Source organism: Microplitis mediator, chromosome 3 (genome assembly GCF_029852145.1).
Source record: "Microplitis mediator isolate UGA2020A chromosome 3, iyMicMedi2.1, whole genome shotgun sequence".
In the NCBI taxonomy this organism is placed as follows: Eukaryota; Metazoa; Arthropoda; class Insecta; order Hymenoptera; family Braconidae; genus Microplitis; species Microplitis mediator.
This window is the reverse complement of record NC_079971.1, coordinates 24,033,456-24,046,904: the sequence shown is the minus strand read 5'-3', so window position 1 is coordinate 24,046,904 and position 13,449 is coordinate 24,033,456. Positions and strand designations below refer to the sequence as shown.

The 13,449-nt window shown below is 34.2% G+C and overlaps 4 protein-coding genes across 4 annotated transcripts; 2 read left to right on the top strand and 2 right to left on the bottom strand.

Annotated features, from left to right (window-relative positions):
• Positions 1-8,605: 8,605 nt before the first annotated feature.
• On the bottom strand, positions 8,606-9,239 carry LOC130666059 (histone H3). The gene has a single exon (XM_057466711.1). The coding sequence runs from the start codon at positions 9,205-9,207 to the stop codon at positions 8,797-8,799; it is 411 nt and encodes a 136-aa protein (XP_057322694.1). The 5' UTR covers positions 9,208-9,239; the 3' UTR covers positions 8,606-8,796.
• A 282-nt stretch (positions 9,240-9,521) lies between these two features.
• On the top strand, positions 9,522-10,046 carry LOC130666062 (histone H4). Its single transcript, XM_057466715.1, has one exon. The coding sequence runs from the start codon at positions 9,531-9,533 to the stop codon at positions 9,840-9,842; it is 312 nt and encodes a 103-aa protein (XP_057322698.1). The 5' UTR covers positions 9,522-9,530; the 3' UTR covers positions 9,843-10,046.
• Positions 10,047-11,306: 1,260 nt separating this feature from the next.
• Positions 11,307-12,125, bottom strand: LOC130666060 (histone H2A). The gene has a single exon (XM_057466712.1). It carries the CDS (start codon positions 12,080-12,082, stop codon positions 11,705-11,707), a length of 378 nt encoding a protein of 125 aa, XP_057322695.1. The 5' UTR covers positions 12,083-12,125; the 3' UTR covers positions 11,307-11,704.
• A 312-nt stretch (positions 12,126-12,437) lies between these two features.
• On the top strand, positions 12,438-12,864 carry LOC130666061 (histone H2B-like). Its single transcript, XM_057466714.1, has one exon. It carries the CDS (start codon positions 12,461-12,463, stop codon positions 12,833-12,835), a length of 375 nt encoding a protein of 124 aa, XP_057322697.1. The 5' UTR covers positions 12,438-12,460; the 3' UTR covers positions 12,836-12,864.
• The last annotated feature ends 585 nt before the right edge of the window (positions 12,865-13,449 follow it).

Here is a 13,449-nt window from a genome sequence, read left to right as displayed (position 1 = left end):
AAATTATCCTCCAGATGATCTTTATCGACAAATATAACAGATAGAAATTTTGCGGTGTAGGTCAGTACATTTTTTCTGATTGTCGTAAAATGGAACGAAAAAAATGTTGAATGAATCAGTATAGCGACGACGAAAAAAATTTTTTATGGATCTGTAGACTTTAATGGCAAAGGATAAAGTCAAGGATGGGTCTTATGGGTATTGGGAAATTTTTTTTAAAGGAATTATATGGGGCATTCCATGCCAAATCACCGAGGTTTCGGCCCGACCCCCTTCGATTTCGCTAAAAATTTTTTATCATTTTCTACCCTACCAAAGACATTTTCCTGAATTTTTTCAGATTTTTTTACCCAACCCAAAAAAAGTTACGAATTTTTGAAAAAAAACGCTCTTTTTTTTTCAAATTGCTGTAACTTTGACACAAATTAACATTTTGGCACTTTTTTTTTCTGAAAAATTTTGTTTTTAATTGTAGTTTTCAGAAAAAAATACAAAAAATTTTTCGGAAGTCACGATATATAAAATATTTCAGTTTTTTCAATAAAACCGTAATTTTTTCGAAGTCGGAAACCTTCGATTCTCAATTTTTTTGTCTCAAAATAAACTTCAACCAAGACAGTATTGGACCCCGCCATTCCCATTTTGTGCCGACTTTCCTTTACATTTTTTTTTTTCGATTGAAATTAAAAAAATTTCTAAATTTGGCTTATTTTTTATGACTTTGCGCTGAAGTTTCTTTGGATTGTTTTTAAAAGCTCAGAAGTTGAATAAAATTGGACAATAACAACCGTAAAGTGTATTAGGGGCAAGAATTGATTTTTTCGGAATAAAATTCCCAATTTTGAAATACAGTGAAACCTAAACCTACAATTAACCTTCTCACTAAGACAATTTATAGATGAACTCAGAAAAATATCGATAGCCCGAACTGAGAATCGAACCTAGACCATGTCGGTATCGCGCCGAGTGCTCTACCAGTTGAGATATCCGGTACTATACTATATTCCGTTCAATTTGATCTAAAATTGTCTATAAGGCTATCGATATTTTTCTGAGTTTGTCTATAAATTGTCTTAGTGAGAAGGTTAATTGTAGGTTTAGGTTTCACTGTATTTCAAAATTGGGAATTTTATTCCGAAAAAATCAATTCTTGCCCCTAATACACTTTACGGTTGTTATTGTCCAATTTTATTCAACTTCTGAGCTTTTAAAAACAATCCAAAGAAACTTCAGCGCAAAGTCATAAAAAATAAGCCAAATTTAGAAATTTTTTTAATTTCAATCGAAAAAAAAAAATGTAAAGGAAAGTCGGCACAAAATGGGAATGGCGGGGTCCAATACTGTCTTGGTTGAAGTTTATTTTGAGACAAAAAAATTGAGAATCGAAGGTTTCCGACTTCGAAAAAATTACGGTTTTATTGAAAAAACTGAAATATTTTATATATCGTGACTTCCGAAAAATTTTTTGTATTTTTTTCTGAAAACTACAATTAAAAACAAAATTTTTCAAAAAAAAAAAAGTGCCAAAATGTCAATTTGTGTCAAAGTTACAGCAATTTCAAAAAAAAAGAGCGTTTTTTTTCAAAAATTCGTAACTTTTTTTGGGTTGGGTAAAAAAATCTGAAAAAATTCAGGAAAATGTCTTTGGTAGGGTAGAAAATGATAAAAAATTTTCAGCGAAATCGAAGGGGGTCGGGCCGAAACCTCGGTGATTTGGCATGGAATGCCCCATATATACTCTGTAAGAAAAAATTTTTATATTATTTGTATGGAAAAATAAGCTTGTATTATTTATGAGTGTTTTTTTAGTATAATTTGAAAACTTGAGAGAATATACGTGTGAAAAATTGGGGGGGGGCCCTGAAAAGGACCCGAAACTTTAAAACTTTCCTAGTGGTGAACTGGCGCTAAAAAGTGCCGTTTGGTTTTAATTGTTTTTTGGTTTTGGGTATGGGTGTGGGTATTGTTTTTTTTTTTTTATTTTATTAAAAATCAAATCATTTTATTTAAAATCAAAGAATAAAACAAAATTTTTTAAACTACCAGTTGACTCTGAAGTGACGTTTTTTTCAATAAATTTTCGTCTTCATAATAAATCTCTAAATAGTGTTGATGTATGTCAATTTTATTAGGAATAATTTATTGGAAGTAAAATCTGACTGAAAGAATAAAAAAAAAATAAAAAAGTTTATGTTAGTTGGTCCCTGAAATTGAAATTTATGAGTAAGTGTTCATTATTAGCATTGGGCGCTAAAAAGTGCCATTTGAAATCAATTTCAAAAGAAATAATTTATTTAATATGAGAAATAAATGAAAACATTAAAAAAAAATTAAATATTAATTAGCCCTGAAATGGAAATTTTTAAATGAATTGTCATCATTATGTTAAATCCCTGAAAAGTGCAATCGAATGTCAATTTTATTAGTAATGATTAATTTGATGTAAGATCTGACTGAAAGAATGAAAAAAAAAGTAAAAAAATTTGTTAGTTGGTTCCTGAAATTGAAATTTTCAAATGAGGTTACATTATTATCTACGACGCTAAAAAGTGCAATTTGAAGTCAATTTTATAAACAATAATTCATTTAATATAAGAAATACCTGAAAGAATTAAAAAAAAAAAAAATATAAGTTAGCCCTGAAAAAAAAATTTTCAAAAAAATTTTCATCATCGAATAAGGCAATGAAAAGGGTTGATTGGTTATTAATTTATTGGGAGTAATAAAATTTATTTACCGATCGTAGTCGATGATCAAATTCAAGCTGAAAGAATTCATATAAAAAAAAATGTATATTAGTTAGATACAAAAAGAGTTATTAGATTGATCAGAAATAATAACTCTTTTTTTTCATTAAAAATAATCATAATTTTTTTTCAACCATTGAAAATACCTGATAAATTTAAATGGCAAAAAAATCCATTTTGCGAGAGTTCGATGAACGAACTGATTTTTAAAATTTACAAAACGTTCGTCGCATGTTCGATGGAGGATTTAAAATTTTCAACTTAAAATTATGGACGATGAAATGATTCGGTGAAAAAAAGGGAATGGCGAAACTTCAAAACCATTTAAAATTTTGGAGGATTGGGGTCAGTGAAAATAAATGGGGTTTTTCTGTACAGAAACGCAAGTTGGTTACAGGGTTTGTTTATATTAATTTTTGTAATTTTTTTGAGCTTTGACTTAAACTCGGATTTAAAATTCGCAATAATAAAAAGTAAATAAAAAATTTTCCTAAGGAATGGCGACTCATCAAAACCATTTCGATGACGATGACATGAGATTTTGGGAGAGTAAACATTGGGGATTTTTTTATAGAGAAAAAAATTTCCTCTCGTATTGTTCCTGTGAATTTTTTTTGTAAATTTAGTAGTTGATTCATAATTTTTAACTTAAGATTATTGATGATAAAATGCATTGGTGAGAAAATAAATGGCGGAACATTAAAACCATTGAAAATTTGGGGAAATATGGGTCCGTAAAAATCCATGCAGGTTCTTTGTACAGAGGCGCTAAATTATTAAAAGTTTTTGTTTTAATTAATTTTTGTAGTCTTTTTGATACGTTGGTTTAAATTCCAACTAAAAATCTGCAGTAATAAAAAATAAATTACAAATTTCGCCCATGGAACGACGACTCATCAAAGCCATTCCCATGAACTGAATATAAAATTTAGGAAATTAAAAATTGGGGAATTTTTTATAGAGAAAAATATTTCCTCTCGTATGGTTCCTGTAAATTTTTTTGCAGTAATAAATACATAAATAAATAAAATTCAAATTTTTCAATGGATGATATGTACACTGTGAAAAATTTCCAACAAATTTTACTATGGGTGCATAGTAATACCGGACTATGAGAAAACTGATACAAAATTTACAGTTTTCTTATAGTCCGGTGTTACTATGCACCCATAATAAAATTTATTGGAAATTTTTCACAGTGTAATAAGTTTGGTAACGAATGATGAGTCTTCAAAATCATTCGTATATAAAAGATATCAACTTATAAAAAATAAATTATAAATTATTTTATAAACTAGAAAAAATATAAATAATAATTACCAAGGTCATAATATTTACCAACCAAAATTTGAAACGATTCATTGAAAAAAAATATTTTTCTTGTCATTAAAAAATTTTCATTCAATCATAATTTTCTCATCAACAATTCACCCATGTTAAATTTATTTTATTTGACTTTATTTATATTTTAGTTTTATTTTATGTAACCTAAATAGTGATATATTATAGCCCCTGGAAAAATAACAACATTTAAAATTTGAACCTAAAGAGAAAGTTTATTCTTTCACTCACTTGAAATTATTTTGGCTTAACCGTCACAAGTTGTCTAGAATTTTACTGCCAGCGAAATAATTTTCCAGTTGAATTTTATATTCTCTGATTGTTTAAATTACAATTAAGCTCTAGCTTTAATTCATAATTACTTGAATGTAAACTTAGGCGTTTAAGGCAAAAATAAATGAACTATTTTAATCGATCAATGTAGAATGAGATGAAAACATGGAGACTTTTTTTCAAGTCAAAACTGATTAATATAGAAAATAAATTTTATTGTGATAAAAAATATTTGTGGTTTCAAAACCCGGTACGCGCCGTATAAAAATTCGAACTATATCGAACCACGGACCTGGCTATTTGTCAACGCGAACAGAGGCTGTTTTTTTACAAAAAAAATTTACATATTAATAGAAAAGTGTATTTTTTTATTTATTAAATCGGCGCACAAAACCTTAAACTTGCTCACGGCAACCGAGCTTACGCTTGACCAGCAGCGATCAACGCAGTAGTCTACAGCGGGCTCGAATTGCCCACAGGAGCAGACTCAGCCACTGTTTTCCTGTTCTATTAGAAGCTAAATGGAATGAAAAATATATAAAAAATAAAATTGACTACCGCGACCGGAGCCCGGTGGCTCATTGATAATTCGAACCGTGACTTGAAAATTTCAACGCGGGCAGAGGCATTTTTCATTCATCGACGCAGAATTTACTTTTTCTATCAGCAAAAAAAATCCTGAATGCTCACGGCAATCGAACTTCCGCTTGACTCTGACGAGAAGTGTTGACACCTATATGGTTTGACGGAGTCAAAGGACATGATAGGCAGGACCAACAGCGATCAACGTAGCAGTCTACAGCAGACTCAAATTGTCCAAAGGAGCAACTGGCCTCTGCTATACTAATTATAAATTATTTGAATTTTTAAAATTACAGTCAATAAATTTTCTCACCGATCAGAGGATTTTCCGAACGATTTGTTAATTTTTAAAAAATTTTTTTGAGAAATCGGGTGCCAGATCTTGTTAAAATCATGTAATGTCATATAATAATAAATGTAATATAATAATAAATAAAATAACGGCGGACAAAAATGACTCTAGGTGCTCACAACATTTAAAACTCCGGTGAATCCTCCCCTGCGCTGACGCACTTGGGTCATTCATCGTTTAACTACACCAGCGCACATTTAGCTTCCCTTCTCCCCACATAAAACAGAACTAGTGAAAATACACAAATTACCAGAGAAATAAGTACCCCTTTCGCTACCCTCTCACTAGTAATAAGTGTTCAATATTTTCACTATCTCAAATTTCTGGGAGCCCCCCCAACAGCCGATTCCGGCCCAGTTGCCCTTACTACAGAGGTGCATCCACGAGTCCTGAAGTAACTGGTGGACACAGTGACTCTGTCGGAAAAGCGACCGATTCGGAGACTGTAGCAGATAGAGGATCATTTTGAACAGAGAAGCTGCGTTAATTTGTATTTGAAAATGATTAATTTACATTTTTAAAAAACAGTTACATTCATGAAACTCAAAAAAAAAAAAAGATAAATTACAAAATATGCAACTTCTCTGTTCAATGACCACGCTGTCCACCACCTCCGCACGTCCACAACAGTACGAGACTGCACGGCTCTATCTGCTCGCTATTTTTAGTGATAATGCAGAACCCCCGGAGGGGATGTGCCCACAGCAGACAGATCTCTCTGTGAGGTCTATCGTCGGATTAATAAATGTCCTGCAGGAGCATTCAGTGACGACCCGACAGCAACCAGAAATTCCTGGCCCTGCAAGGCCCCACCACTTATTTACCTCTGAACTAATTTCCAAAATTTACTCTTTAATTTCTTAATTGAGCTCATTTTGACCCTAATTTTTCAAAATTCAAAGTGATTTTAATGGAAACGCGACCGCTGATTCGGCCTTGACCAGACAGGCCACCAGTATCTTAATTTCTTCAGGATCAAGATACGGCAACTTGAGTAGCCCCGACGGAATGACTAAACGTAAAACTAAAAATGAGCTCGAAAATATTTTTTATCTTAAAATTCAGTGATCATTCATGTTGAAAATATATATAAATAAAAAGAGTTTTAATTATAAAAAAATACCGCTGTCACCTCATTTTATCATTGATCTGAATTAAATAATCTACTTATTTCTCAACTTAAATTTATTTAAAATATCGAAATTCTTTTATTGAAAAGTGCGCAGTCTAATCGAGCCAATAAACTTAATTGAAATTTTTAATATAGCAGAGAATAAATAATACTCGAAATAATTTGGCAGTTGCCAATTCAACCGAGTTCAATTTTCGGGCCTGAAAGATAAACACCCACTTACTTAATTTTTGAAAATATTACGAAGCTGTGGGTTTATTTTTTTAATCAAAAAGCCTAAACGGGATTTCCGCTCAAATAAAAAAATTCTAACAGAGAAATCGGTCGTTAAAAAAAATTTCTGCTTACGAGCAGATATTCAAGAGCGCGGAAATTTAATTTTATATTCATAACGTGAAATATGCACGCAGAGAATTTTATAGTATTTTTTACATAAAAAATTTATAGAAAAATTACTATGTCATAGTAACCATGAGGGCAGTATGGAATTATTGAACAAATTACCGATAACGTAGAAAATTTAAAAATACATCGAATTTAATTTACAAAGTGCATTGTAATTTTGACAAAGCAACAGATTAAGAAATTTAAATTTCGCGGTCAAAATTACAATACACTGTAAATTCTGTTTGAAGTATTTTAAAATTTTCTACGTTATCGGTAATTTTTTCAATAATTCCACTGTCCTCATGTTACTGTGACAGTAATTTTTCTATGAATTTTTTATGTAAAATATACTATAAAATTATCTGCGTGTAATCAAGTGGTTATGATCCTTGTTTACTTGCTGCAAACGACTCTAAAAAATGTGTCAAAATTTTTTCTCGCATCGCAATTTTTCTCAATAGAAAAATTTGAAATCAAAATGAAAATAATTTAAAATTTTTTCGCGCCTAATCTTAACGATCTCGACTAATAGAAACGATTGATTCAAAAACTCACATTCGATGAGTCTTGTATGCAGCTTCTAGCTACTGGGGCGCCTGCGTTCTCAGCAGGCAAAAACTCCCAGCAAAATATCTCGGTCTTCTAATCAGTACTCGATACATTTTTCCGCAAATGCTGGGGTCATTTTCCATTTAATTTTTTAAACGCCAGCCATATTCTGTAATATTAAGAGAAAAAAAGTCATAAAGTTTGTATTTGCCAGACTGAATTGCTGCATTGGACCTGCTATTTATTAAAAAAATTATTCACCTTTAGAACATTAAGTAGAGCATCAACTTTGGAACCGAACTCGGTTCCAGTTGCAATGTCATGAGCTTGGAATTTCTCATGAACTCATTTGTGACATTCGCAATTTTTGCTACCGCTGACAGCTCCACCTGTAAACATAATTTTCGGGGCCGTTAATTTTTTATTCATCATGACTGCGCATGCGCACTCATGTGAGTTTGAAGCAAACTCCAAACTTTCATTGGCTGTTTGCTGGAGTTCAAAAAAAAAAATTGAAAGTGGAAAAAATACGTACGATTAGTCTTATAGCGAGACTTTCATTGGCCTTTTTCAAGGCTCGATCAAGTTTTGAAAGTAAAACAGCAGAGAGGTTCGTTCTTGACGATAGCAGGTTGATAGATAGTAGCAAAAATAGTCTAGTAAGCGAGTAATTTAAGTCGCGGAGCTTAAGTTTTAAAAGGGCCCTGAGTTTATTTCATTTATTGACCATGAAATCCCGGGACGTTTAAAGTGCTACCCCTTTGACAGCTGAGCAGCAATTGCGAAATTTCGAAATTAGCGGGTGGATTTATAAGCTAATCTGACGGATTGACCGAATCACAGCACTACTGCGATCCTTGGCGCTGATTGGCTCTGGCTAGAAACGTCGGTACCTGCGAGCCAATCAGATAACAGATCGCACTTTCACGTGATTAGTCGGTTTCAGGTAGAGGGGGTTTAAGTTCATCCAATCAGAGGCTTTAATTTCATAAAGTGCTCCAATTTTGAAAATATTCAATTTCAAGTCAAGGGGATTTACTTTGCTATGATGGGTTCGCGATAACCGACGAAAAATAACAACAATAATTATTCTGTCGGTAGCTGCGGTCGAATTAGAACGTATTAAGTTGCAACTGGTGGAGAAAATCAAAATTTTATATGCAACTTCAGATTAATTTGCACATAATAAATTAAAAATAATTTTCAGCCAGGGTGTGAATCTTCATAAATGTCAACATTGACGAATAAATATATGGAGCAGTGGTTGAATTGATTTTTAAGGCTCGTAAAAATTTTATAAGGAAAAAATTTGGTGATAGGGTTCAGGAAAGAAGGAATGAATTCGAAAAAACTTGAAAAATTTTCTTTGTATAAAAAATTTGTTGGCCCTGAAAAGGGCCGTTTGGTTTGTAAGTTTTGGATGTAGAGATAACTTAGGCACGTTCTCCTCGGATACGACGAGCCAACTGGATGTCCTTGGGCATGATGGTGACGCGTTTGGCGTGAATGGCGCAGAGGTTGGTGTCCTCAAATAGACCAACTAAGTAGGCCTCGCTGGCTTCCTGAAGAGCCATCACAGCTGAGCTCTGAAATCTCAAGTCAGTCTTGAAATCCTGAGCGATCTCACGAACCAGACGTTGGAATGGAAGCTTGCGGATGAGGAGCTCAGTGCTTTTCTGGTAGCGACGAATTTCACGGAGAGCTACTGTGCCAGGACGGTAACGATGAGGCTTCTTGACTCCTCCGGTGGCTGGCGCACTCTTACGAGCGGCTTTGGTAGCCAGTTGTTTGCGTGGAGCCTTTCCACCGGTTGACTTACGAGCGGTTTGCTTGGTACGAGCCATTGCAGAGCAGGTAGTAGAGAGAGCGAAGTGTTTCGTTTGAGAACGAAGAGCAGAATGAAATAAAGACGCCGGTTTTTGCCTTTTTATGGACTCACTCGACATTTCCCACTTTCTCAGCCGACCATCTCCGGCAGAGGGGATAACTAACAGAGCGACTCTGTGATTGGTTCAAATCAAAAAGTGGGAGAACATTTAACGCGTTCGTTGAATTGAGCAGAGAGGGTAATCACAAGAAAGTCTTTATAATCGGCTGCTTCGTCGGCCCGGAGCAATAACTGACTTTTTCTTTTCGTGTCAACTCGTTCTCACTGTCGATTTGAAAAATGACTGGTCGTGGTAAAGGAGGAAAAGGTTTGGGAAAAGGAGGAGCAAAACGTCATCGTAAAGTTCTTCGTGATAACATCCAGGGAATTACCAAACCGGCGATCCGTCGTCTGGCTCGTCGTGGTGGAGTCAAGCGAATCTCTGGACTGATCTACGAGGAAACTCGTGGAGTTCTCAAGGTCTTTCTGGAAAACGTGATCCGTGACGCCGTCACCTACACCGAGCATGCCAAGCGTAAGACCGTCACCGCCATGGACGTGGTCTACGCTCTGAAACGTCAAGGCCGTACTCTTTACGGTTTTGGAGGTTAATTTTATCACTCGACTCTGCAAAATTTAAACTAAACGGCCCTTTTCAGGGCCACCAAATTTTTTACACGTGAAAAATCAATCAAGTTATTGTTTTAAATCCTCTTATATTCTAGTTTAATGAAAATTAGAAATTAATTTCGTTTCTTTAATTTTATAATCACGATCCGATTACTCAGTCCTGGTGGACGGAGAAAAAAATATTGTTCTCAGAAGTATACTGTATAGTTACAGTAACAATACGCTATAATTATCTACTAGATTGTTACTGCAACGATCTACTGTATCGTTCTGACAACAATACGGTGGATAGCTCTGAGATCTATACTAAACTGGGCCAAAAAAGTTGGCTACTTTGTTTTTTCTTAGCTCTATCGAGAATATTAATCAGAATGACAAAAAAAAAATTTCATGAAAGTTTGAGCCCTTAATATTAATTTTAAGAGGTCTATCATCGCTATTTTTAATTTTAATTCATAATTTTATGTTTTCGTCAGAACTGCTAAAACATTGGAGTAAAAAAAAATAATTTTTACTTATTCTTATGTAACATTAAATTCCCGTCAAAAAAGGTCTGATTGAAAATTTTCGTCAGACAAGCCGTTTCCGATTAATTAAGCTTAATAAATTGATTTATTTTTTCGATTTAACATTTTTACTTTTGAATTTATTAACTGATGAATCAATGAATATCTAATAAAGACCATGACAGTTTTTTGAAGGAAATTTAATGCTCTATAAAGAGGTCTCTTAACATTTTTTGCTAAATTCACGACTTCGAAAGTTATTCAAAGTTGAATTTGAGTCAAAACGATTTCAATAACGTGAATAACTTTTTACCTCCAGAATTTTCTGTTACTTTCGATTGAAAGAGCCTCAGAAATCGCCAGTTAAATTCTCTGGAAATCCCAGAGAAATCCCATAGAAAATATAGACCCAGCACTAGGTGTTGTAAAAAAAAAAATCTGTCTATCAGTTGACCCTGCGGGCCAGCCCTAAAACTTCCCGCTGGTTTCGAGCTCCTTGAGCTCGAAAATTTAGTCGTAGATACATTTTCGAGCTCTTCGAGAGATAGAATTATCGCCAGTAAAATTCTCTGGAAATCCCTGAGAAATTCCATCGAAAATATAGACCCAGCACTCAGTGTTGTAAGAAAAAAATAGAATCATCGCCAGTAAAATTCTCTGGAAATCCCTGAGAAATCCCATAGAAATTCCATAGAAATTCTATAGAAAATATAGACCCAGCACTCAGTGTTGTAAGAAAAAAATAGAATCATCGTCAGTTAAATCGACCAAAGCTTCTATTTGCTGCGCAAGTGCAACAAAGATAGTACCGTTAGTGTACGAGTGTAATAGACAAAATGTGCAAGCCCCTAAATTCGTGATTTTGTTATGTTCAATTTTACAACCATGCATACCAATAGGTAAAATTTCCAGGACCTATTACCGTTGAAGATTAAATTCGTACCGTGAATGGAATTTGTCGATTGGAAATGAGTTTAGAGAATAAGATTTCATAAATTTGGGGAGGTGAGGTGAGATAGATCCTGTTATTAGGATTAGTTGTATGATGATGATGGGTTGAGTATGTAGAGGAGTTAAAGTGATTGGTGACGGTAATTTAATTTCATTCCGAGTAAACTGACAATGAATTAAAATGAATTTACTATGGATGGTATTCAATTTCTAGCCAAAGACAACTCGTCGCTTAATTGGCAAAGTCATTGTGTTGACATTACATGTGATTAGAAAGGTAGACAATGATTTTGATGAAAATGATAATACTTGAAGATAACTTTCGTTGTAAAAAATTTGGTGGCCCTAAAAAGGGCCGTTTTGTTTTGAATTTGAATTGATGTTCATTTATGAGCTGCTTTTTTCGGTTTTCTTGGGCAACAAGACAGCTTGGATGTTGGGTAAGACTCCACCTTGAGCGATGGTGACTCCAGAGAGAAGTTTGTTCAACTCCTCGTCGTTACGGATCGCCAGCTGGAGATGACGTGGGATGATACGAGTCTTCTTGTTGTCACGAGCAGCGTTGCCTGCCAACTCGAGAACTTCAGCCGCCAGGTATTCCATTACAGCTGCGAGGTAGACTGGAGCTCCAGCACCAACACGTTCTGCGTAATTTCCTTTACGCAACATACGATGGATACGACCGACTGGGAACTGGAGTCCAGCTCGGCTTGAACGGGTCTTTGACTTTCCCTTTACTTTGCCTCCTTTACCGCGACCAGACATGATTATAAGTTTTGAAGTTGAAAAACGAGAAACAAGTGAGCAGAGCGAACTCTAGGTTTGTAATACAAAATGGCGCCGAAAAATCGAGTGTTATCAACTTTTCATCGGGACCTGCGACCCAATCCGGAACGAGTTACTATCCCCTCCACCAGTTCTGCGTTCTCATTGGCTCGCAGGTCCCGATTTTATTTACTATTGTTATTATTTTTCAGCCGTCGGTACCAGCGCGCTAATAAGATTACATTAATCCCCTCTACTTAATTTTACGCGATTTCATTGGCCTCGCAGTTACCGATTCAAAAGTTATGGCATCACTTCGAAAAAAAATTTTTGCCACAGTCCGACTACTCTCTAATAGTCAACTATCGCTCCGTCATCATGCCTCCGAAAGCAAGTGGTAAAGCCGTCAAGAAGTCTGGCAAAGCCCAGAAAAACATCACTAAGAGTGACAAGAAAGGACGCAAGAAGAAGCGTAAGGAAAGTTACGCCATCTACATCTACAAGGTTTTGAAACAAGTTCATCCTGACACTGGAGTCTCCAGCAAGGCGATGAGCATCATGAACAGTTTTGTCAACGACATCTTCGAGCGTATTGCTGCTGAGGCTTCAAGACTTGCGCACTACAACAAGAGGTCGACCATCACCTCCCGGGAGATTCAAACTGCAGTTCGTCTTCTGCTTCCTGGTGAATTGGCCAAGCACGCAGTCAGTGAAGGAACCAAAGCTGTCACTAAATACACAAGCTCAAAATAAATTTCCTGATCCAAATCATTAAATCAAACGGCCCTTTTCAGGGCCACCAAATTTTTCAAAACGTATGTTTCTCTTGAGTTGTAAATTAATTTAACAATTTCAAAAATTATAAGACGCCTGGTAATTTCAGTATCATTTAAATAAAAATGATCCAGAAGTTAACAGACAATTAACAATTTTCGGATTCTTGTTTTCGTCAATTAAATTACAAAAAAATAAAAACTAAAAATATGCACATGTAGAAAATTTAAAAAAAATATGGGTGCAATTTTTTAAAATAGTTTTTTTTTATGATTTACTGTTTCAAAACAAAATTCAAAAATTATTAACGTCGGCTTCATAAATTAAGTACGATCCTAAAGTTAGCAGACAATTGAAACTTTTATGATTTTATTTTGAACAATTAAATATGAAGAAAAAAAAACTGAAAAAATGCACGTGTAGAAAATTAAAAAGACTAAGTGCATTTTTTTAAATATTTTTTTTTTTAAATCCAAAAATTATTAGACGTCTAATTTCAGTGTCATGAGTTAATTAGCGTCCAATAATTTTTGGATGTTTGAAAAAACATTAAATTATAAAAAAAAAAATATTTCAAAAAATTGCACCTCTAA